General features: G+C 48.3%; 2 protein-coding genes across 8 annotated transcripts in view; one reads left to right on the forward strand and one right to left on the reverse strand.

Annotated features, from left to right (window-relative positions):
- The window catches only part of LOC123855697 (uncharacterized), a 163,244-nt gene that overhangs the window by 84,176 nt on the left and 53,310 nt on the right, over positions 1-25,758 (reverse strand). Inside the window, exon 3 of one of the 3 annotated variants that reach the window (XR_010408184.1) lies at positions 1,447-7,792. The exons of the other annotated variants lie outside the window; for them this stretch is intronic. The gene's annotated coding sequence lies outside the window, so the exon portion shown is untranslated. Of the gene's footprint in view, positions 1-1,446; positions 7,793-25,758 lie in introns of those variants that run through there. 3 annotated transcript variants of the gene reach the window in all.
- CEACAM1 (CEA cell adhesion molecule 1) lies at positions 5,405-24,281 on the forward strand. Of its 5 annotated transcripts, XM_064581140.1 has the most exons (10): positions 5,405-5,541; positions 6,345-6,704; positions 10,308-10,586; positions 10,960-11,214; positions 12,739-13,017; positions 14,725-15,003; positions 19,740-19,866; positions 20,557-20,609; positions 21,319-21,350; positions 22,388-24,281. In XM_064581140.1, exons 1-10 carry the CDS (start codon positions 5,478-5,480, stop codon positions 22,505-22,507), a joined length of 1,848 nt encoding a protein of 615 aa, XP_064437210.1. In that variant the 5' UTR covers positions 5,405-5,477; the 3' UTR covers positions 22,508-24,281. The 5 variants fall into 5 exon arrangements, with proteins under 5 accessions (XP_064437210.1, XP_064437212.1, XP_064437213.1 ...); XM_064581142.1 differs by lacking the exon at positions 20,557-20,609; XM_064581143.1 differs by lacking the exon at positions 6,345-6,704.

Consider the following 25,758-nt stretch of genomic DNA (forward strand, 5'->3'; position numbering starts at 1 on the left):
ACAATGAAAAAGCAACCTACCAACTGGGAGAGACTATTTTCAAACCATGTATCAGATAAGGGGTTAATATCCAACATATGTAAGGAACTCCTACAACCAGATAGTAAAACACAAATAACCTGATTTTAAATGGGCTAAAGACTTGAGGAGAGGGGCGCCTGGGTGGCTCAGTTGTTGGGCATCTGCCTTTGGCTTGGGTCATGGTCCAGGCATCCTGGGATCGAGCCCCACATCGGGCTCCCTGCTCCGCGGGCAGCCTGCTTCTCCCTCTCCCACTCCCCCTGCTTGTGTTTCCTCTCCCACTGTGTCTCTCTCTGTCAAATAAATAAAGAAAATCTTAAAAAAAACTTGAGTAGATATTTCTTCTATGGCCAACGGGCATATGAGAAAAGGGAAATGCAAATCAAAACTGCAGTGAGATATTATCACACACCTGTTGGAATGGCTATCATAAAAAAAAAAGAAAAGAAAAGAAAAGAAAGACCAGGCACCTGGGTGGCTTCGTCAGTTAAACGTCTGCCTTCAGTTCAGGTCACGATCCCAGGATCCTGGGATCGAGCTCCATGCTGGGCTCCAGAGAGCCTGCAACTCCTTCTCCCTGTGTCATTCCCCCCGCTTGTGCTCTTTGGCTCTCTCTATCTCTCTGTCAAATAAATAAATAAAAATCTTTAATTAAAAAACAAGACAAGTGTTGGTGAGGGTGTTGAGAAATTGGAACCCTTGCACCCCATTGCAGAGAATGCAAACTGGCCCGGCCACTCTGAAAACAGTATGGAGGTTCCTCAAAAAATTAAACATACAACTACACTAAGATCCAGCAATCCCACTTCCGGGCATTTCTCCAGAAGAACTGAAATCAAGATCTCGAGGAGATATTAGCACACCTGTGTTCATTGCAACACTATTCACAGTAGCTGAGATATGGAAACAACCTAAATGTCCACTGAAAGACAAATGGTTGAGGAAAATTTGCACATACATATAATGGAACACTATTAAGAGGACAGATTTCGGGGCGCCTGGGTGGCTCAGTTGGTTAAGCGACTGCCTTCAGCTCAGGTCATGATCCTGGAGTCCCTGGATCGAGTCCCACATCGGGCTCTGCTTCTCCCTGTGACCCTCCCCCCTCTCATGTGCTCTCTCTCTCTCAGTCTCTCTGTCTCAAATAAATAAATAAAATCTTTAAAAAAAAAAAGAGGACAGATTTCATATGCAGTGTTAATAAAGTAAAAAAAGATAAAAGAAAATGAAAAATGTTATCACAGTCAAAACCAAAACAGCACACTGAGATGCCACTTCACATAGAGTAGACTGGCTGAAATATTAAAGACTTCGCAAACTAAGTGTTGTTGAGGATGGGGGGCAACTGGGAACTCTCGTACATCGCTAGTGAGAAAGTACAATTAAAAGTACTTTGGAAAACAGTGTAGCCTGTTTTTCAAAAAATTAAATGTGTGCCTCCTTAGTGATCCCCTCACTGCACTCCTGAGTGGAACTCTACCCAAGAGAAATGAAAGCACATGCCCGCTTCTAAGACTCCTGCCCAAAAGTTCCTGGCAGGTGTATTTGTATTCGCCCAGAGTTGGAAACAACATAAATGTCCATAAATGAGCGAATGAATAAAAAAAAACTTTCTGCATCCTTCCAATGTAACAAAACTAAGGGATAAAAAAGAAAAAAACACTTTGGGGGCGCCTGGGTGGCTCAGTTGTTAAGCGCCTGCCCTGTCCCAGGGTCCTGGGATCAAGCCCTGCATCGGGCTCCCCGCTCAGCGGGAAGCCTGCTTGTCCCTTTCCCACTCCCCCTGCTTGTGTTCCGTCTTTCGCTATCTCTCTTGGTCTCTTAAATAAATAAAATCTTAAAAAAAAAGAAAGAAGAAAAACTGTGGATTCTTGCAATAACATGGAGCAATGGGTTAATTAAGAAAAATGATCCTGAGTAAAGAATTCAAACCCAGCCCTAAGTTATAGTGTATGATTCCACTTCTCAAAATTCTAAAAAATGCACACTAATCTATAACAACAAAACAAATATAAGGTTTCATGGGAACATGGGGAAGGAGGGTCAAAGGGGTGGGAATGAAGAGAATAAAGAGGACACGAGATTTTTGAGAAGAAGGGGCATATATCTTCACCTAGGAATGACATCTCTGCATGCCCGTGGCAAAACTTATTAAATTGTATACTTTCAATATGTTGAATTACTTATATGTCAACTATACTTCAATAAAGTGATTAAAAATTATACATCCATATATGAAATATTATTTCAAGTACAAATTTTTAAAAAGATACAACTGGATAGAGGGACTTTTTCTTCCGCATTTTCTGCACAGTCCACCAGAGGGCGGCAGAGCTGCTCTACACCTGGGCGCCTTCCTCAGCACCCACAGCCCAGCGGGGTCTGACCCTCCCCAGCCTCACCCAGTCACCGTCCTCCTGGCTCTCCAGGCTCCCCACACTGGACCCCGTCAGCCCCTCTAGCCAGCCAGGCATCTGCCCGCTGAGACTGGTCCCTCTATGGGCAACTAGTCCCTCCACACCCTCTGCCCTTAGAGGGGCGAAGGTCCACTCACACTTCCGGTCTCAGCCCCAGGTCACTTTCTCAGGAGTGCTCCATGGGTACCCCCATCAGCTAAGAGCCCCTCACATGCTCCAGACCCACCAGGCACTTTCCCTTCCTGGCCCTTCTCTTGATTCTAATTGACTCCTCGTGCCATGATTTCCTGACTGCCCGTGGCCCTGTTCCAAGGGAAACCCCACGAATCCAGGGCCCACATCTGTCCTGTTCTCTGTGGAGCTCCCAGGACCCAGCCCAGGGCCTGACACGTCACAGAAGCGCTGTAAATAGTCCTTGAAAGCATGAGGGAAACCACACAATGGAAGTCACCCCCATTCACCTGGGGTCGGAGCCTCTTCCCCGCAGACCCAGGCTGCTGACATGGGGGGGGGGGCAGCACGTGCCCGAGGCTGTCCCTATAAGGCTGTCGGGCCTTTCCCCCTCCTAGATTCAGAAGGGACGACAGGGGCCTCCTACAGTTAGAGGTCAGACCCCCTACAGTTAGAGGTCAGACCCCCATTCATTCCCAGAACACGGACACGCCCCTCCCATCTCTGTGACTGACTTCTCTCCCCAGAGGGCCTGGGTGTGCAGCCTGTGTCCTTCCTCTTCTCTCAGAGATCTGACCTGCCACAAATTCTGGATCACCACCCCAGGTGCAATTACTACCAGGGGAGTTCAGAGCCCTACACTGACCTCCAAACACGTCCAGAGGCAAGTCCTCATCCTGAGGGCCCCTGGTCTGTGGGGACACCTGCTATGTCTCCCTGAAAATTTCTCATTAGCCCAAGGAATCCTGGGGAACGAGGGGAATGTCCCGGGTATGCAGGACAGAAGAACCCAGGATGTGCCTGTGTTTCCCCTGGTCTGAGGGTCTCCTCCCCTTTCACAGAGGCAGCCCTGGGATCCCTCAGCTGAGTCTCCGGGTGGAGCCGCCTGATTCCTGTGGGGAGACCTAGAGCAGAGCAGAGACAGGGACACAGATGACTTGGAAGGAATCTCCCCAGTGCTGTGATGGGGAGACAGAGCATGGTGGTGTTCAGCCGCCCAGGCTGGTGCCTTTTCCCCAAAGTCTCAAAAGACCCCTACAAGGTCATTCCTTGAAATCTTGAGGACAGAGAGCTCCTGCTGAGGGAGCATATCTCTCTGGGTTGACAATTCTCCTGACACAGGATCAGGAATCTTCTGAATACTACCTGTCCTCTCCCTGGGCTCATGCTGCCCTGGGATGGAGTCAGGCAGACCAGGACCCAGGCTGACCAGTCCCTCACCTCTGCCCAGGCTCCCAGCCCACACACATCCTTGGGAGCCTGGTCAGCTCACACTTCCCTGGTGCAGCCCCCAGCATCGCCTCCAGGGGCCAACATAGGAACATGCAGACAACACAGGAAATTAAACCCTGAAGCTGGCTTTGGCTAAGGAGGTGGAGAAGGAGCCTGCTTTCCATCCCTTTCTGCAACAGACCCTTCTGGATCCCTCCCACGTGCCAGTTCTGTCCTGCCCGCTCCTTCTAGAGCCCTAGGAGCTCCCTGATCTGACAAGGGTCCCTGCGCAGCCATCGCTCATTGCCTTGTACCACCCATGGGGGAGGCAGGGTGACCACGGGAAAGTCCCGCAGGCAGAGCACACAGGCTGCCCAGGACGCTCAGGGGCACATGGACAGTCTCTGGGCCACAGTTCAGCCAATAGACACGGAGAGGGATGGTCTCCTCAAAACCTACCCTTTTGAGGACCAGGGAGCCCCAGCCACCTGACCTCCCACCAACTCCTCTCTTCCCAGGACACACAGGAAACCCCCACTGCACCTGGAAACTGAGCTCTTGAGACACCTGGTCCTGGGTCTCTGTCCCTGGAAGCAGAGGCCAGGATGGGGACACCCAGGGATGGGCCGTGGGTCCCTCACTCATCATGACCCGGCCTGCCCCTTCCTCATCCCCAGAGTCATCTGGGGAGACTGGTGCCCAGCTGGGCTTCTCTGTTACAACAGAAATAATCCCCTGGATTTGGGGTCCCTGGGGCTCTGTGTGGTGCCCACAGACTCAAGGCCAGGACTCAGCAGAGGAGTAGGGAGAAGGGCCATCCTGTAAGGAAACCGGGTCCCCCTCTGTCTGGCTATTCAGAGTGTGCTCCCCGGGCCAGGACGATCAGCATCACCTGGGAGCTTGTTAGAGGCAGACTCTGGGGTCCACACCACACCTGCTGAGTCAGAATCTGCATTTTCACAGCATCTGCAGACCCTCTGTGGGCTCAGGAGAGGGAGAGGCGGCCCCACCCCCACATCATGGGGTCTCAGCCCGGCTGGGCATCTGCGGAAGCAGCATTTCTAAGTGTCACCTGGGCAACCACAGTCTTGATAAAGTTCCACAGGTGATTCCAGCGCAAAGTGGGGGTGACATCCCTGTGACAAGAGTTCCTGAGGCAGCGCCCAGGCTCCTGCTCTGAAGGGAAAGCCACACGGGGAGGAGAGAGGGCTGTGGGGGCGCTGACCCTGCACCCTGACCCCGAGCTGTGAGGGTCACCGGACGCCGCCACAGGCTTGTGTTTGTCCAACAAGGGCGTGTGCGCGCTCTCGCATATGGCGGGAAAGCACAGCTGAAGACGGAGAGGCCTCAGCTGTTCCCAGGGATCTAAAATGTAGAGGGAAATGAAAGGGGAAGAAGAGGACAAGGGAGTCAGGAGGGAGGGGAGAGGATGAGACGAGAGAGGAGGGGAGGGGAGGGGAGGGGAGGGGCGGGGCCCTGGCAGAGACCCCGCCCCCGGCCCACGTGACCCCGCCCAGCGCTCCTGCCCCCAGAGGCCGCTCAGCTCAGAGGGAGGAAGGACGGCAGAGCTGACAGGACAGGACGGCAGTGTTCCTGAGCGTTGCTGGAGCAGAAGCTCTTCCCCCAGAGGGAGGGACGGACCGGGCAGCAGGCACCATGGAGCCCCCGTCGGCCCCTCCCCGAGGAGGACGCGTCCCCTGGCAGGAGGTCCTGCTGGCAGGTGAGAGGGATGATCCCCTGCGAGGGGGCGGGAGGATGGGAGAGAGAGGCTGGCTGGGGTCTTCCGGGGAGGACAGGGCTCTGAGAGGGGACAGGGGAGCAGGGCAGGACGGGGGAGCCGGCTCAGCGACGGGAAAATCTCATGATCTGGAAGTGGGGAGCCAAGGGCTGTTTCCCAAGTTACTCATCACTGAGGACTGAATTCTGAAACTGATCACAACAACCAGGGACCCTAATCGCTGCCCCTTCCCACCAACCTGAGATCATGACAGACAAACGCCAGACTTGGAGAGCCCTGGGGCCACCTTCATTCATCCCCGGGTATTTACAGCCTGCCCCACCCCTGGGGTACAGCACAGATCAGAGGAGTCCCTGCCCTCCCCAAGCTCACTTCTATGGGGAGGAAGACAGACACGCAGAGACGTCTAGAATGTGATGTCAGGTACTGATAAGCACCAGGAAGGGAACAGAGCAGGTAAAGGTCAGAACGTGAAGACTGAGGGTCTTTAGAGGAGGCACTCAGGGCAGGCCTCTCCCCAGGACCCCCTGAGTGGGAGCAGGTATCTGAGGGCAGGGAGGGAGTGAGCGACAGACATGTGAGGGTGAGCGTTCTAAACAGAGGAAATTAAGTTCAGAGGCGCTGAAGTAGTGTGGTCATGCTGCTGACCTTGACCAGCAGGAGACACACACTCACACAGACACACTGAGGCTGGGGGATTAGGACCTGCTCTGTCTCCAGGGCCCTAGCTTTCCCTCCCAACACATAGGTCCAAACACTGATCCATCTACTCTCTTACCTCCTAGTCTCACTCTTAACCTTCTGGAACCCGCCCACCACTGCCCAAGTCACTGTGGAATCGGTGCCGCCCAGTGTGGCTGAAGGGAAGGATGTTCTTCTGCGAGTCAACAATCCGCCTGGGGATGCTATAGGCTATAACTGGTTCAAAGGGGAAACTGTAGTGCCCAGACATCAAATTGTATTATATGCAGTAGACACACAAGTAACTACCCCAGGGCCTGCACACAGCGGCAGAGAGACAATATACCCCAATGGATCCCTGCTGTTCCAGAACATCACCCTGAACGACACAGGATACTACACTGTACAAATCACAAAGAGAGATGTTCAAATTGAACAAGTAACAGGACAGCTACGTGTATTCCGTGAGTAATTCCTCTCTCGCCTCTGGTGTTGAGTGGGGTGAATTCTACTTCACACAACAAGATTCACAGGGCCTCCATCCCCTTCTCTGCATTACGTTTTGTTGGGAGGAGGGAGGGTTCAAGCATTTAGTGCAGGACACACACAGTGGAGACAAACTTCCTAAGATCCGAATTCCCTTCCTGGATTCCAGCCCCAGCAGACATTTGCTGCAAAGAGAAGGACCAGTCTGATGGGAATAACTCAGCAGAGGGAGACAGATTCAGTCCAGCCCCTTGGGCTCCTCCCCGTGACCATGACTCTGAGAAAGACCCTTCAGGGCTCACTCAGGGCCAGGCCTGAGGGACCCATGGGATCCTCACGGAGAAGCTCAGCCCAGAAAGCCCCTGCCCAGATCCCTGACTCAGGGCTCCTGACTCCAGTGACTATGGGGAGTCCATGCCAGATGTGGGTTTTGGCTTCCTGGCAGGGGGGACAGGGAGCAATGATTTCCTGGCTGCCTGAGTCCTGAGGTTACTGAGCTGGTCACCAGCCAGAGCTCGGCACCAAGAGCCACATCTGGGGAGGGACAGAGCCTGGTCCTTCACCTGAGACTTGGGGTGGAGAGCAGAGATAGGCAAGGTCCCTGGGCCACTGTCTGACTGCCCTGGGGGATAGGAGACCCCCGAGGAAGGTCAGCACCCCCAGGGAGGAACAGAGGAGAGAAGATGCTCCTGGCAGCAACTCCCACACCAGGGATCAGGCCCAGGGAGCCGTCTCTCATGGAGGCAAGAAACAGATGTTTATCTGGGCAGCTCCTCTATACCAAGCCTTAGGTCAGGTAATTGTGAAAGATCTAAGGTTAATTACAGACAACACAGCAAGCCTGAGACCATTTACTTGATTTTATTGAGGGGAAACAGAGGCACAGGGCGACGCAGACATTGAATCAGAGTCACACAGGCAGATCACAATCCTACAAGGTCTGTCTGCAGGTACAGGCCTGTCTCCTCCACCCAGGGGCCTTATCAGGCATCTATGGACCCTGAGACCAGCTGTTGGATCAGACCTTTCTTCTTAGGGATCCACAGCTCAAGGTAGATGTTCTGGTCTGGGAGGTGAAAGCAAATGAACAATTAATGTTTTTACTCAAGAACTAAATTCATCAACGACCAGAGTCAGTTGGGGAATGCCCAGGCCTCCCCTCAGGTGGCCAATCCACGGCTCCTGCATCGGACTTGGAATCACTTATTGTTTCCTGATGTACTGATGGCATCCCACTAGAGTGTAAGGGAAAGGACTCTGCCCTCTCCTCCCGACTGCATACCCCTAACCGGCACAGGGCCCAACAACTCAATTGCTCTTTCGTGAAGGAGGGAAGGAATGAATGAATGATTCCCAGTCTCTTCAGAGTCTGGTCCCTGGATGCAGAATTCTAGGAGGTTCTAGCCACACCTGTTCCCTGTCCCTCCAGGGGCTGAGACCCATGTTCTATCCCTCTGACCACCAGCCCCTCAGGCCACTGCCAGAGAGTCTCATGAGGACTGTGGTATTGCTCAGCCATGGGAGGATCCTGCCCCTGGGTCAACTGTGGGCTCTTAGTGCCCGGAGTCTTTGAAGTCACTTGTAACCCTCACTGCTCACAGCCTGGGACATTTCTGGCTCTCTTCTCCGTCCATGTCCCTCATCTTCCTCCTCCTCCTCCTTTCCAGCTGGGACTACCCCTGCTCTGCACAGCCTCCTTTACCCTTGAGCCTTGCCTGGATTCTTCTGCTAACACCTGTGGCCCGGCCCGCCCTCCCAGGCAACAGTAAAGGACACAGAAATCCGAGCAGCATCCTCTGCTGGGCTCCATCAGGAGCCAGTTTCCCCAGGTCACCAGCAGAGCGAGCTTTCACGGTGCCCTCATCCAGGGCTCTTTCCCTCCGTGACGCCATCAAGTGGAACACACCACATGACAAGGACATGTGACCCCTTGATCTACTCTCTACAGGACTCCAGCAGGGAGTCAGAGGCAGAAGGGGCAGGTCTGCGGTCCCCAAAAGCTCATGGGCTCATCTCATGCCTTTTACTCCTGACTCACGTCCTCGTCCTGGTGAGGCTCTCGTTCTTCCCAGTGGTTCCCCGGACCCTCCCACGGTGGGGCTGGCCAGACCCTGCGCCTTCTGACTGGTTCACTGCCTATTTCACACACATACATGGGTGCTCTTGAGGACGCCTTTACCATAGGGTGGAACCCTCTCACATGGTGAGATCCACCAGTTCCTGTCCTTTCACTTAGATGCTGCCCAATTTGGGTAAATTGGATCAAACTTGTGTTTCCTGAGGTCAAAAGAAAGCCACATACAAGCATTGGGTTTCTTTCCATTCTGACTGTAGAAATTGGTGGCAGGGACTTTCTTTCCTAAATTTACTAACATAACGCATATCATTTCTACTAATTTGGTATCATTCCTCCCTTTATATAACAGAGGCACCTCAGACTTTCCCTCATCAATTCTGTTTCTTAACAGGATTCACTTCTCTTTCTCTACCCAGGGAGTCACTGATTTCAAACCCACTATAACGTCTTCCTTCATTCATCATGTGATCCTGGTTGGACTGCAGAACTTGGTCTACAACATATAGTGCTCCCTAGGGAGACATTCCTCCAGAAATGGGTCTTAGATTTTTCGGGTATCAATACTGAGTTTCACATGGAAACCACTTAATTTCTCAAATTTCTATCTCATAACTGTGTTTACAAATGGTCCATGAAGGCCAGGCACCCTCCCCCCACCCCTCCACTTCCCACCAGGCACCCCTTCTGCATTTGAAAACACCCACTTGTATTTCAGGAAAGACCAGCATGGTTCTCATTGGCCTCTGCAGTGGGAAAAGAGACTTTAAAGACCGAGAGCAGAGCACATAGTTCTCTGCCAAAGCCAGCCAGGCCCTGCCTGTCCCCCTCACTCTTTTCTGGATCATTTCTAGTCTTGACTCTGCTCCACCACTGTCTCAGGTCAGTCACCATGGAACACCTGGGCGGAACCGTCCTACTTCGTGGCCCTGCAGCCTGAGTGCTGGACTGACCTCCAGGCTTGCCCCTGGTGTCCGCTGGCATGACTTCTGCTCAAATACCCGCTTCCAGGCCATGCTGTCCAGTGTTCTCCAGGCTTATGAGCTCTGGGAAGGCCCATCATTGCCCATCTCCAGGACAACCCTGGAAACAAGGCCTCAAGGACAACACCTGTAGCTTGACTGGTGTTAGGTCTGTGCAGTAGAAAGGACCTCAGCACCTACACTTTCCAGGTGTGGCCTCTGAGGTTGGTCAGATAGTCAGTTGGTCAGGGAAGAACCAGGAGAGGCCCAGCGTGGTCTCTGACTTTGTGCTATGTCTTCCACAACCAAACCCTGATGCTTCTTTGACCTGAGAAAGTCTGTGCTTGCTCTCAGACAGAGAGCAGGTGGCCTGTGTTCTCTGAGCGCTCAGATCCTCTTGCATTTGTCTTGAGCTACACAGACCTGCCTTATTCTTTGAAGGACTCAGGTTCACTGAGAGGTGAGAGATGCCAACTCTGATTTGAGAGCCTGTGGAGGAATCACAGGTACCACTCAGGGCAACGTTCTTTCTGTTGTCTGCACAGCGGAGTTACCCAAACCCAACATCGCAAGCAACAACTCTGATCCCGTGGAGAATGTGGATTCTGTTGTATTAACGTGTGGACCTCAGACTCAGAGCACAAGCCACCTGTGGTCAGTAAACAATGAGAGCCTCTCGGCCAGCACCAGGCTGCAGCTGTCCCTGGACAACAGGACTCTCACTATACACGGTGTCACAAGGGATGACACAGGACCCTATGAGTGTGAAACTCGGAACCCAGTGAGTGCCGGTCATAGTGACCCATTCACCCTGAATGTTCTCTGTAAGTAACTTCCCTTCCTACCTGGCCCAGGCTGCCAGCCCAAATCCACATGCCGGGGGCCAGGCCACATCCATCCTTCTGGGGTCCGAGTCCATGACTCTCAGCTGGACCCCCAGGCTGGCCATGGCTTCTTGTCCCAGGCAAACCTGGGCAGCCCCAGCCTAAGCCAAGACTAGGAGAGGACAGGCTGCTTCTCCCTGAGAGGGGAAACAGGTGAATGTCTCAGACCCAGGCTCAGTGAACACAGGGGGCTTTGGACTTTTTAAAATGAGGTTGGGACCCAGCCTAGTGGGACACTGTGGCCCTAATACAGACCAGGAGCTTCGGTTTCCCTCGGATTGCATCACCTGTGGCTTTATTCTCTTTGCTCCAGATGGCCCGGACGCCCCCACCATTTCCCCCTCAGACTCCTCTTACCATCCAGGGGCCAACCTCAGTCTCTCCTGCCACGCAGCCTCTAACCCGCCTGCACAGTATTCTTGGTTTATCAACGGGAGGCCCCAGCCATTCACACAGGAGCTCTTTATCCCCAACATCACTGCGAATGATAGTGGATCCTATACCTGCCTCGCCTATAACTCTGGCACTCGGCTCAATAAGACCACAGTCAAGACTATCACAGTCTCTGGTAAGTGGATCCCTGGAACATCTGCATGGATCGCTGTGGTGAAGGTCTGTCTGGCTTTCAGAAAAGAGCCTATAAGTTATTTCCCATTTGCTTATGTCACAAGCAAATCCCAAATCTGTCCTTGTACTCTCCCATTACGTGTCTACAGACGCTTCCTCCCCTTGCTCTCTGATTTCTCATGACAGACCTTGGGTCCAGCCTGGAATGTGGGAATAGGGTTCTCTCAGCCCCATAAAGCCCCATTTGGTGGTGGGGGCTTACAGAGGGAGAAGGAAGGTCCTTTTGCTCCTGGCTCGCCCTACTGACTGACTCTGCTCTGAGTTCATCTGTGGTGGGACAGGAGCATATGGAGAAGGTACAGAAGCCTGTCTTCAATCTGGCCAAATTGGGCTACCAGTTGTGCCAGTGTCCCTCAGGTGAGGCCGCGGGGAAATGAGCAGGAGCAAGCCCTGAGGCAGACCCTCTGATTGTGTCAGGCTCTGAAGTCTACCAGTTCTATAACCCTGCATGACACCAGTACATTTACACTTAAGGAGAGCATTGAATAATGGTAGATTCCCCCACGAAGTCCCTTCATGGGACAGAAGGAGCAGTGCCAAAAGTATATATTTATACCTACAGCTAAGAGTACCAGCCTTCTGTTAAAACTGTGACCACTACTCTAAAGATTTCCTCCCTGTAATATGCAATCCACAGGCCAGGAAGTAAAAGTCTGATTCCGATTGAGAAGCCCTTTAGATTGGAACTTCTCCAGGTCCTAAGCTCACAAAGACTGGCTGGGCCGTTCTCTTTTTTTTTCTTTTTCTTGTCTTTCTTTCTTTCTTTCTTTCTTTCTTTCTTTCTTTCTTTCTTTCTTTCTTTCTCTTTCTTTAAAGATTTTTTATTTATTTATTTGACAGAGAGAGAGAGACAGCGAGAGAGGGAACACAAGCAGGGGGAGTGGGAGAGGGAGAAGCAGGCTTCCCACCCAGCAGGGAGCCCGAGGTGGGGCTCGATCCCAGGACCCTGGGATCACGACCTGAGCCGAAGGCAGACACTTAATGACTGAGCCACCCAGGTGCCCCCATTCTCATTTTCTAATAAATTCTTTAATAAAAGGGAAATGCCTTCCCTTTCTATGTAAAGCTGCCATACTAGAGAAGGGGCCTGACCTTTTAGGAAAAGAAAGCTCTAGGAAAGGGTCACAAGAAAGCCACTGGGTAAAAAATTCCACCTGATGATGAGGATGCTGGACATGTGGGCTTAGAAGAGGTTCCTGGTGCTGATACTACAGAGATGTCCAGGCAGAGCAGACACAGGAATGAGGGCCAGAAGGCAACTTGAGGGTCAGAGGCAGAGGTATAACCCTCTCCTTACAGATCGTCACCTGAACAAAGACACTCATCCTTCTTCAGACAGCAGGGCCATCCTCTGGGGCACCTTTACAGAGCTCGCTGGGGCCCTCGGAGTGGCTGGCATCTCAGAGGATGGAGTGTGACCCAAGGCCCCAGGCCCATTCTCATTCCATCACCTGTTTCCTCACAGAGCCAGTGGCCCGGCCCTCTCTCCATGCCAGCAACACCACAGTCACAGGAAATAAGGACTCTGTGGTCCTCACCTGCTCCACAAATAACACTGGGGTCTCTATCGGGTGGCTCTTCAATGGCCAGAATCTAAAGCTCACAGAGAGGATGAAGCTGTCCCAGGACAACAGCACCCTCACCATAGACCCTGTCAGGAAGGAGGATGCCGGGAAATACCAGTGTGAGGTCTCCAACCCAGGCAGTTCCAGTCAAAGTGACCCTGTCCAACTGGTTGTGGAAGGTAACTGACACCTTGCCCCGTGTTACATCTTCCTGGGAAGATTACTCTACTAATGATGCGCAAAATTGATAGAAGTCACAGAGGCCAGAAGAGCAGAATAGAATCAAGAGACCATTTCAGGAAACAGAATGGCAGAGTGGTTAAGAGCTAAGTCTCTGAATCAGATATACTCAGTTTCTTATCCTAGGTCTGGCATTTACTGTGTGACCTTACACAAGATTCCTTTTTTCCTGTTACCATTTTTTTATGTGGTAAAATATACATAAGGTTTAAGATTTTAACCATTTTCAGTTTTAAGTTCAGTAGCATTAGTACATCTGTATTGTTGTGCAACCATCACCACCATCCATTAAACAGTAACTTCCTACTCCCAATTTTAACCCCAGTAACCACCGTCCTACTTACTGTCTCTATGAATGTGACTATTCTAAGATTAAGTGGAATCATAACAATATTTATTTTTTTGTTTGTCTGGGTTTTTTCACTTAGCACAACGTCTTCAGGGTTCATCCATGTAGTAGTGCGTGTCAGAATTTCATTTCCTTTTTAAGGCTGAATAATATTCCCTCGTGTGTATGTATCACATTCTGTTTATCATTTATCTGTCTATGAACTTTCGGGTTTTTTCCACCTCTTGGCTGCTATAAATAATGCTGCTGTGAACGTGGGTGTACAAATATCTACTGAAATCGCTGCTTTCAGTTCACTGGGGCATAGACCCAGAAGTGGAGTTGCTGCCTCAAAGGGTAATTCTTTGTTCAATTTTTTGATGAACTGCCATACCAGTTCCACAGTGACTGCACCATTTACAGTCCCACCAGCAAATACAAAGAAGTTCCAACTTCTCCACATCCTCGCCAACACTTGTTTTCTGTTTCGTTTTGTTTTTAATAATAGTCATCTTAATGGGCATGAGGTGATATCTCATTGTGGTTTTTATCTACATTTCCCTGATCACGAGTGATGTTGAGCATCTTTTCATGTGCCTGTTGGCCATCTGGATGTCTTCTTTGGAGAAATGTCTGTTCAAGTCCTCTGCCCATTTTTTTTTTTAAGATTTTCTTTATTTATTTGACAGAGAGAGACACAACGAGAGAGGGAACACAAGCAGGGGGAGTGGGAGAGGAAGAAGCAGGCTTCCTGCAGAGCAGGGAGCCCGACACGGGGCTCGATGCCAGGACCCTGGGATCATGACCTGAGTCGAAGGCAGATGCTTAACGACTGAGCCACCCAGATGCCCCCCATTCTCATTTTCTAATAAATTCTTTAATAAAAGGGAAATGCCTTCCCTTTCTATGTAAAGCTACCATACTAGAGAAGGGGCCTGACCTTTTAGGAAAAGAAAGCTCTAGGAAAGGGTCTCAGGAAAGCCACTGGGTAAAAAATTCCACCTGATGATGAGGATGCTGGACATGTGGGCTTAGAAGAGGTTCCTGGTGCTGATACTACAGAGATGTCCAGGCAGAGCAGACACAGGAATGAGGGCCAGAAGGGAACTTAAGGGTCAGAGGCGGAGGTACAGCCCTCTCCTTACAGATCGTCACCTGAACAAAGATATTCATCCTTCTGCAGACAGCAGGGCCATCCTCTGGGGCACCTTTACAGAGCTCGCTGGGGCCCTCCGAATGGCTGGCATCTCAGGGGAAGGAGTGTGACCCAATGCCCCAGGCCCATTCTCATTCCATTACCTCCTGTGTTTCCCCACAGAGCCAGTGGCCCGGCCCTCTCTCCATGCCAGCAACACCACAGTCACAGGAAATAAGGACTCTGTGGTCCTCACCTGCTCCACAAATAACACTGGGGTCTCTATCGGGTGGCTCTTCAATGGCCAGAATCTAAAGCTCACAGAGAGGATGAAGCTGTCCCAGGACAACAGCACCCTCACCATAGACCCTGTCAGGAAGGAGGATGCCGGGAAATACCAGTGTGAGGTCTCCAACCCAGGCAGTTCCAGTCAAAGTGACCCTGTCCAACTGGTTGTGGAAGGTAACTGACACCTTGCCCCGTGTTACATCTTCCTGGGAAGATTACTCTACTAATGATGCGCAAAATTGATAGAAGTCACAGAGGCCAGAAGAGCAGAATAGAATCAAGAGACCATTTCAGGAAACAGAATGGCAGAGTGGTTAAGAGCTAAGTCTCTGAATCAGATATACTCAGTTTCTTATCCTAGGTCTGGCATTTACTGTGTGACCTTACACAAGATTCCGTTTTTCCTCTGTTACCATTTTTTCATGTGGTAAAATATACATAAGGTTTAAGATTTTAACCATTTTCAGTTTTCAGTTCAGTAGCATTAGTAGCATTAGTACATCTGTATTTTAAGATTTTAAGATTTTATTTATTTATTTGACAGAGAGAGACACAGTGAGAGAAGGAACACAAGCATGGGTAGTGGGAGAGGGAGAAGCAGGCTTCCTGCTGAGCAGGGAGCCCCATGCGGGGCTTGATCCCAGGACCCTGGGATCATGACCTGAGCCGATGGCAGACGCTTAATGACTGAACCACCCAGGCGCCCCCTCTGCCCATTTTTTGCTTAGGTTTTTTGTTGCTGAGTTTTAGTTCTCTGTTACGGATATTAACCCTTATGGGACACGTGATTTGTAAATATTTTCCCCCACTCTGTGGGTTGTCTTTTCATTTTGTTGATAGTGTCCTTTGATGCACAAAAGTTTTTAATTTTAATTGAAGCCCAGTTTATCTAGTTTTTTCTTTTATTGCCTGTGTTTTTAGTTTCATATCCAAGAAATCGTTGCCAAATCCAAAGTCATGAAGTTTCACCCTGTGTTTTCTTCTAACTCGTACATTTAGGTCTCGGATCCACTTTGAGTTAATTTTTCATATATGGTGTTAAGTAAGCGTTCAATTCTTTTGCATGGGTGTCCAGTTTTCCCAACTTCATTTGCTGAAAAGACTTTTCTCCATTGAATGGTCTTGGCACCCTTGTCAAAAATGGTGTGACTGTGTATGTAAGGTTTTATTTCTGGGATCTCTATTCTGTTTTATTGGTCTGTTTGTTTGTCTTTATGCTAGTACCACACTGTTTTGATTACTACAGCTTTGCCGTAAATTTTGAAATCAGGAAACGTGAGTCCTCCAACTTTGTTCTTTTGTAAGATTGTTTTAGATATTTGGGGTCCGTTGAAATTCCATATGAATTTTAGGATAGATTTCTCTATTTCTGCAAAAAAAAATGTCATTGGGATTTTGATCAGGATTGCACTGAATCTGCAGATCATTTTGGGTAGTACTGTCATCTTAAGTCTTCTAATCCATGAGCATGGAATGTCTTCCCATTTATTTATGTCTTTAATTTCTTTCAGCAATGCTTTGTAGTTTTCAGTGTATACATCTTTCACCTCCTTGGTTAAATTAGTTCTTAAGTATTTTATTATTTTTGATGCTGTGGTAAATAGAATTTTCTTAATTTCCTTTTTGGATTATTCATTGTTAGTGTATAGAAATACAACTGATTTATGTATGTTGATTTAGTATCTTGCAGTTTTTCTGAATTTGTTTATTAGTTATAACAGATTTTGTGGAACCTTTAGTGTTTTCTACGTGTAAGTTCATGTCATCTGTGAACAAAGATCATTTTATAATTCTTTCCAATATGAATGCCTTTTATTTCTTTTTCTTGCCTAATTATTGCTCTGGCTAGGACTTTCAAAGCTATTTTGGATAAAAGTGACAAAAACAGGCATCCCTGTCTTGTTCCTGATCTTAGAGGAAAAATTTGAGTCTTTCAACATTGAGTAAGATGTTGGCTGTGGGTTTTTCATCTATGGCCGTTATCATATTGAAGCAGTTTCCTTCTATTACTACTTTTAGGGTTTTTATCATGAAAGGATGTTGAATTTTGTTGAATGCTCTTACTGATTCAATCTTCTTACTAGTTACAGGTTTTTTCATATTTTCTATTTCTTCATGATTCCATCTTGGTCGGTTTTGTGTTTCTAGGAATTTGTCCATTTTACCCAGGTTATCCAATTTGTTCGCATACAATTATTCATAGTACTTTTATAATATTTATTACTTTATAATAATTATTTCTATAAAGTTGATAGTGATTTCCCCCACTTTCAATTCTTTTTTTTTTTTTTTTTTTTTTTTTTTTTTTTAAGATTTTATTTATTTATATGAGAGAGAGAATGACATAGAGAGCATGAGAGGGGGGAGGGTCAGAGAGAGAGGCAGACTCCCCGCCGAGCAGGGAGCCCGACGTGGGACTCGATCCCGGGACTCCAGGATCATGACCTGAGCCGAAGGCAGTCACTTAACCAACTGAGCCACCCAGGCGCCCCCCCCCACTTTCAATTCTGATTTTAGTAATTTTAATCTTTTTTTTAAGTTAAAGTCAATTTTATTCATCTTTTGTAAGAATCAATTTTTGGTTTCATAGATTTTCTCTATTGTTTTTCTACTCACTATTTTATTTATCCCCACTCTAATCCTTATTATTCTCTTCCTTCTGCTAACTTTGGGTTTAGTTTGTTTTTCTTTTTCCAGTTCCTTACAAAGTTAGGTTATTGATTTGAGATCTTCTTTAATGTAAGTGTTTACAATTACAGATTTTTTTTTTTAAAGATTTTATTTATTTACTTGACACACAGAGAGAGAGAAAGACACAGCGAGAGAGGGAACACAAGCAGGGGGAGCGGGAGAGGGAGAAACAGGCTTCCCGCTGAGCAGGGAGCCCGATGCGGGACTCGATCCCAAGACCCTGGGATCATGACGTGAGCTGAAGGCAGACACTTGACGACTGAGCCACCCAGGTGCCCCTACAATTACAGATTTCTTGCACAAGATTCTTAACTTCTCTGAGCCTCATATTCCTCAACTGGAAATTGTAATAAGAGGGCACCTGGGTGGCTCATTCAGTTAAACATCTCAAGTCATGATCCCAGGGTCCTGGGATGGAGTCCCGCGTTAGGCTCCATGCTCGTGATCTCTCTCTCTCTCACTCTCTCTCTCTCTCAAATAAATAAATCTTAAAAAGAAAAGAAAATTGGGGCGCCTGGGTGGCTCAGTTGGTTAAGCGACTGCCTTCGGCTCAGGTCATGATCCTGGAGTCCCGGGATCGAGTCCCGCATCAGGCTCCCTGCTCGGCAGGGAGTCTGCTTCATCCTCTGACCCTATCCCCTCTCATGTGTTCTCTCTCTCTCATTCTCTCTCTCAAATAAATAAATAAAATCTTTAAAAAAAAAAGAAAAGAAAAGAAAAGAAAATTGTAATAAGTACCTGCTTCATGGGAAGATTTAATGTAATAATCAATTAAACCCTTAGCAAAATGCTACACACAGAGAAAATGTTCCATAAGTGTTAGCTGCTATTACTACTACTATTATCATTAGCTTCTATGAAGTCACGTAGTCCTAGAGTCAAATCCTAGATCCACCTTTTACTGGCCATATGACTTTGGGTAAATTGTTCACTACTCTAAGCCACAGTGTTTTCATCTGGAAATAATGTCTATCTGAAAGCGTTATTATATGGATCAAATGAGATATATGTATTTACCACAGAGCCTGGTACATACTAAGTACACCATAATAGTAGCTAACATTAATATTAATACATCAGGCTTCGGGCGCCTGGGTGGCTCAGTTGGTTAAGCGACTGCCTTCAGCTCATTGGTTAAGCGACTGCCTTCAGCTCAGGTCATGATCCTGGAGTCCTGGGATCAAGTCCTGCATCGGACTCCCTGCTCGGCGGGGAGTCTGCTTCTCCCTCTGATCCTCCCCCCCCTCTCATGCTCTCTCTGTCTCATTCTTTCTCTCTCAAATAAATAAATAAATCTTTAAAAAAATATTAATACATCAGGCTTGAGTTGGCTGGTAAGGGCAATAGAAATAAAAAAGAAGAAACAGATGCAAATGGTATTAGTCATTGGGACATAGTTACTGACTGAACATGGGAAAGGAAAAAAAGGAGTCGAATGCAAAGTTTCAAGCCTAGTATGTTAGTGTTTATCCCCCGAGATGCAGCCAAAGTGGGATTACTTATTTATTTATATTTATTGGGAAAAATCTTTATTTATTTATTGGGAAAAATGTCTGTGAGGGTAAGACAGGAGTGGGAGGAGCCTGGGAGGTTCCTCAGGCTGTCGTGCAGATGTGACAGAAGAAAGTTTTAGATAGAAGTGCAGTTCTACAAGGGTGTCTGTCTGCAAGGTGATGGGGGGAGGGGTCCTTGAGCTCAAGTCACCCTTAAGAGGAAAACGGTTTCTCATAGAATTGGGCTTATTTCATATCCCTTCCCCCTACTGTGGGAAGTGTGGTCTCTGTGCAAAGGAGATGGTGAATTCAGAATGCACTCTCCAGGCCTTCCATCACTTAAGTCCTCACCACAAGAGACCTGAGAGGCACATATTCATGGCTGCCACGCCTGGCACACAGAAAAACATGCAACCATGAAAAGGTGGGAAGCTATAGAAAAACAGCAATCAGCCTTTCTCACATTTCCAAAGCCTTCAAAAATATCTGAGTGCAGAAAGGCCAGGATAGAATTGAGGCAAGTCTGATCATCAGCCTAAAAATACAGTGAGAGAAAAAAATTGAAGGATGAAGTCAGCTAACCACCTCACAGCAACCTTCCCACAGAAAATGTATTCCTTGAAGGAACAAGTAGAGACTACTACACGTTGAGAGTTGTCCCCCAGGGGACCCCCACTGTAAAATAATGTCACCTTCATTCATTCTTCTCTCTTCTTTCCATGACAGGTGATTTAACGCAACCAAATTCTGGCCTCCCACCTGGGGCTATTGCGGGCATCGTGATTGGAGTCCTGGCTGGGGTTGTTGTGATAGCAGCCCTGGTGTACTTTCTGTTTATCAGAAAGACTGGCGGGTATGATGACCTTTCCTCTTGTTCCGCTTTCTCCAAGGCTAACTGCCATGCTTGGGAGAGGGAAGGAGACTTTGCCCCTGTCTCTGCACCTGGATCTGCTCCTCCTTCTTTCTAAACTCTTGCTTCTCAGCACTAATTCGTGTGGATCCCTTCATGCTTCCTGGACCCCACTCTCTCTTGGACACAGTCATTCCCATCCCCCTATGTTTCTGTCTCCCAGTCAGGGAAGACAAGGTCCCAGAAGGAAAAAAATGAGGAAATGAAAGGAGGAGCAGGAGAAAGTGAGTCTCGCATGCTCTTTTGACAGTCGTAGGAGGGAGGGATAGGAGAGGAAGAGAACCTAAGAAAAGGCAAAAACAACCAAAGCCTCTTGGACAATAAGAAAAGTGAGACAAAAACCAGCATCTACCTACAAAAGGGGAAAGGTGTCAGGGTACAAGTAGGCTCAGATGCAACTGATAAACAATGGACCCACATGTGGACATCCAGCAAACAGGAAAGGAACAAATCCTAGAGGAGATTGTGGGTAGACTGAAGGAGGAGGCCCTAAGAGGAAAGGCAGTACCAACCGTGGTATAAATGAACACTGAGGAACCCCAAGGAATTACCTGCTGACAATGTCCTTCCTAATTCAAGGAGCAAAGATCCTATGCTTGGGAATGGCAGTCACAGTGTCTGATATTTATTTAGGGCAAGTGACCTGCGTGATGTCACAGAGCACAAACCCTCAGCCTCCAACCACAGTAAGTAAAGCCACTCACCCAGTGAGACCTGGTGTGTTCCACCATGTGCCCTGCCCTAGCAGGGAATCCTGGAATCCCAAACTACTTCCTACCTTCTGAATTTTTGGAAGGGGATCTCCATTTCCCAACCTTAGGTTGGCATAGGTCCTCACACCCTTCTAGCCACAAAAGATTCCCCTGAGACAGCCCTGGGAGAAACATTCACTGCCTGGGCCAAGCAGGCCTGAGCAAGATGAACCTGTTTCCAGGAGTCATTTCCTTGCCTGTACTCCTCCCCTTCCCGCCTCTATGATGGATGTGGGCATTCTCCTTTGGTGAGACTTTCCCTGTCTTGTACTGTGGGCCTCAATGTCCCTCCTTGCCACTGAAGCCTGTTGCTGAGAAGTACATCTGGGTGAAAATCAAGACCTTGTGAACTGGAAGAAATTGTCAGAAGTGGACTGAGGTCTCCTGTGGCTCTACTCTTACCCCTCCTCTGGTACCAATGCCCTGGGTCTGGACCCCAACTCTGAGGAAAGTGAATTCCTCAAGCATTCATAGGCCACTTCCTTACCCCACCCTCCCGCCAACTGCTACCTCCTTCAGCTAGAAACCACAGCAGTTTAGGACCCACCTCCCCACCCTTGCTCTCACCCCCCAACCCCCATTCTAAGGCCATAAATGAGCTTTGCATTTTCATGGATTGGGAACTGTTCTTTTGTTTCCCCAGGTCAGGAACACTCTGACAATTTGTCTAACAAGGTAAGCACAACCAGTTTCAGTGGCTGATTTTCTCATGGAAGTATCTCTGTGTAGAATGGGTTATTCTTGAAGATACAAATGTGAGATCAAGTTTGGGTCAAAATTCCTCAATGCAGCAACAAAGGATTAACCAGTAATCCTCATTACATGAATGTGGACTTCGGAATTAACCCCGTCCTGTGTTTAAATCCTGGCTGTGACTCTCAATAGCTCTGTGACCTTGGACAGGTAACTTAAGCTCTTTGAGCCATGGCTTTGCCATCTGTAAAATGGGCATGCTGCCTATTTCAAAGAGAAGTTGAAGGAATCAAATGAGACGACCAATGGAAAGCACCCAGCACAGTGACCAGCATAAGGCACCAGATGGTTCTCCCTCCTCTACCTTCACTGACCCTGCTCTTACCAACAAAGGATGATGTCCATTCTAATGGTTCTGAGATCTTGGTTCCTTTACTTTACCATAATTTAACCAAATTTTTCTCAACCTTTCAGTAGAATATACATATATACCAAAAAGTGCTTAAATCATAAATATATTTTAACAATGTATAAATTTTCACGAGTTGAACACAAAAGGCACCCAGGTCAAGAAATAAAACATGTCATCCCCACCCCCAAAAAAACCCCTCAAGTTACTTCCTTCCAAAGAGTAACCATTATCCTGACTTCCAATGCAGTACTTTTGTCTGTTTATGCTCTTACATAATGGGATACATTGTACATCCTTGTGTGTGTCTAGCTTCTTTCATTCAAAATTGTTTTGTGAGATTCATGCATGTCCTTCTATGCATTTGTAGACTGTCCGTTCTCAGTTGCTGTATCATTGCGTTCCAGTATGAATAAATACTATAATCTATCTCTTCTAATGATCACTCAACAGGATGTTAGCAAGCAGAGTAATCGTGGCTAATAAAAACCCTTCTCCAAAGCTAAAAGTTTCAAAGTGGTGATAGCACATGGTGCTGAATCACAGCACACAAGGTGAGGGCCTGACCTATGCCTCTGATTTAACTGACCACACTGCTCATGCTTTTCAGATTGAAGAAGTTGCATATTCTTCCCTGAACTTCAATGCCCAGGAACCAAAGAAATCAACCTCAGCCTCCCCATCCCCAGCAGACACAGAAACGGTGTATACAGAAGTACAAAAGAAGTAACGCAACCTGTCCTGCTCGCAACCTGTCCTGCTCGCAACCTGTCCTGCTCTCTGTGCTCACTCTTTCCAAGCGTCTCATCCCCATCACTGTGGGATCCCTTTACCCTCAGGGAAAAGGGGAGGAAGCCTCTTTCCCCACCTCACTCCCTAACGAGGCACCTCCAGGCTGCCTGGTCATAGCCCCTCCCTTCAGTGTCAATAGATGAAAAGGTACATCCGGGATTCTAGGAAACCCAAGCTTCCCTGTCATTGAAATTTGGCAAAGCAGACGTTGGGAAGTTGCCACAACCTCTGCCCCTCCTCCTTCCCTTGTTTTAAACTTACCTATTCAGAGCATAGTCATTCCTTCCTGCCCCAGTCCTGCCCTACTGGAGTCTAACTTGAATTTACCTTGAGAGTCCTCTCCTGATCCACTAAAATGCACGTGCCAGAAAAGAAGAGAGAGAAGAAGTAAAAGTAAAAACTTATATCTCTTCAAAGCCCCGTGTGAACCCCACCCTGCACAGGAAAACAAATATGCTGAATGGGGATGCTGAACTATACCTTTGTCTACTGTCAAAGTTGTCTACCAGGGCCTGAACACCTTGCTGCTTAACTAGAAAGCCACCTAAGCCATTTGACAAGCCTGTCTTCAGAGAACCCACTGGAAGCAATTAGGAAAATTATTCACTGAGGTCTACAGGTGATTCCTAATGGAAAATGCAAAAAAAAAAAAAAAATGTATGTATGTTTCATAAGCCCACAGAAGGAGGGCTTACAGCTTCAGGGAGCAGTCAGCTCTTAGTAGAGATAATCAGCTGGGAATTTGGGAAAGGAGTCAGAGAGCTACCCTTCAGAGATTATTTAAATAATTGTTAAAGAATGCAGTTTGGTGTGTTAGGTTTTTTCCCTGAGATACTCTGCCATTTTAGTTTTTGCAACTGCTTGTTTGTGTGAAAGGGGCTATTTCTACTTAGCTATGTAAGCCAACCTGACTGCCTTCAGTGAAAGAAGCCACCAAGACCCCTCAAGTCCCCTCGGCCAGGAGCTCCTCGAGGTGTTTATGTCGGGGGCTCCAAAACAGAAAAGCAGTAGCAGCGGTTTTCCTCCTTCGTGGCTAGAACTGGGTCTAACTCAGTTTCCCGGCATCTCAGTCCAGTCTTCAACCGCCATTGCTCTCCACGTCTCTGCTGCACATGGTGTGTGCCCCACTCACTTTCTCAGGAGACCTGGCCTCTGCCAAGGTTCCACTGGTCCTTGAGAAGTGGGGGTGCCCTGAAGGGAACACACTCACGCCCCTGTTGGCATTGCTTACCTCCCTGGAAAGCTGCCCTGGTGCTGATGCTCCTGGGGAACCAGGGCTGTGAGGGGTGTCAGGACAGGGGAGGGTGATAACTGGGTCAGAGGCATCTTGAATAGCCTCGGAAATGTTTTCTCCCATGGGGGTCTATGAGCCCCAGTGTGCAGAATAGAAAGGAAGGGCAGGAGAAGGAAAGGCAACGTACTTCCTACCCAGCCTTCTCCCACACAGTCTCTTTGGGGCTGTTGAGAAAGGGGTTTTATTCGATATTGATTACTTGATGTCATGCTGTGTCTGAGGCCCCTCAAAGAGGGCGAGTTGGGAATTCTCTGTACTCAGGTACCTCTTTCAAGGGTTTTCTAACCCTGACACAGTCTGTATATACTTCCCCTCATCCATGCTATTCTGTGTTATTTAATTTTGTCTGGCTAGGGCCACTTCTGAATTATTTGTAAAATCTCTATATTTATAATAAAAATTGTAAAGTAAACATGAACTTGCTGCCTCACGGTTGATACTGCTTTAGACAATATCTTCTTTACAGGAAGAAAGAGAACTTGCTGAACTGGGAGTCAGAATGAGCCCAAGTCTACAGATATTTGATCCAGTGATCAGAAAATTAGCTAGTCATTTGCATGCCTGCTGACAAAGTGAGTCTGTCTAGAAATGACAGCCCATAGCTTCAACCTGCTTGGAAGAAACTGCCTATTTTCTTCTGAGAGACGTGATTCCATGAGTAAAAGATCTCCAGGCCTCGGGCGCCTGGGTGACTCAGTCGTTAAGCGTCTGCCTTCAGCTCAGGTCATGGTCCCAGGGTCCTGGGATCGAGTCCCACATCGGGCTCCCTGCTTGGCGGGAAGCCTGCTTCTTGCTCTCCCACTCCCCCTGCTTGTGTTCCTGCTCTCACTGTCTCTCTCTCTGTCAAATAAATAAACAAATCTTTAAAAAAAAAAAAAGAAGATCTCCAGGCCTCTTTATTAGGGACCAGTGACGCTTCCTGCACGGGTGGCTCTGGTGACTCAGATGCAGCAGACAGCTTGGGCTCAGAGCCTCCACAGGTCCATTCACACAGACGCCTCTCTAGGGTATTCTAACCTGAGTACCCTTCATTTATTAACCCCACTAAGTACTAGCCTATTCTATCATCTCCTTCATTTCCAAGCCATAGAAGCATGTGTGCCGCGTCCCGTCCTTGTCACCTGGTATCTCCTGGCCCCTGTGCGGTGGCGCATCCACACCCAAGACCGCTAGGTGCAGCAGGAAGTCAGTACCCGTCCTTAGCCCAATTCAAAGGTATCTTCACCATCCTCACGTTTGCTTTTACAATGTCTAAGACCACGGACAACTTTTCCTTCTTGGACATTCTCCTCCTTCCACCCCGGCCTGTGCATCACGCCCCACACCAGATTTAGTAGTGAGACCCGACGGGACACCTCCACACGATCCTCCTTCCATAGCTTCGATGGCCTCTCTGCAGATGGCCCCTGCATCTGTATCTCTAGCCCCTACTGCTTCCCAGAACTCCTGACACTCATATCCAAACACCTTCTGAAATTCCTCCTTATTTAAATTGCAGCCCCCATCCCCACCCCCGCAGCCCTACCCAGCAACTCACTCTTCTCTTTCCACATCTTTCCACACTACCACTGTTTCCTCCGCATTGCTCTCTGGTTTCCCAGATTCGATACATCACAAAACCTGATGGTCCTTTAACACCTCTCAGTACATTGTTCTGTCGATTCCCGTGACCCTAAACAACCCAGGCCCTCAATAACTCTGCTGGAAGTACAGCCTGACTCTTTGTCTCTGGTCTCTCTATTAAAATCTTTCTTGCTCACTCTTGCCTCACTATCTTCCTAAAAACTGGTTCACTCTCCTGTTCAAGGGTCTGTAGTGGCCTACCCTGGCCTATCAGGTAAGATCAAATTTCTTCCTCTTTACTAATATTTCTTACCTTCTTTACCACAACTCTA

Source organism: Mirounga angustirostris, unplaced genomic scaffold, assembly GCF_029215605.1.
Source record: "Mirounga angustirostris isolate CCGP_5_RB_7025 unplaced genomic scaffold, mMirAng1.0.hap1 SCAF_16, whole genome shotgun sequence".
Lineage (NCBI taxonomy): Eukaryota > Metazoa > Chordata > Mammalia > Carnivora > Phocidae > Mirounga > Mirounga angustirostris.

Coding starts and splice junctions, on each gene's coding strand:
- CEACAM1 (XM_064581140.1), top strand. CDS start 5,478: ATGGAGCCCCCGTCGGCCCCTCCCCGAGGAGGACGCGTCCCCTGGCAG. Junction 5,542..6,344: donor GCAGGAGGTCCTGCTGGCAG/GTGAGAGGGATG, acceptor CTTACCTCCTAG/TCTCACTCTTAACCTTCTGG. Junction 6,705..10,307: donor AGGACAGCTACGTGTATTCC/GTGAGTAATTCC, acceptor TTGTCTGCACAG/CGGAGTTACCCAAACCCAAC.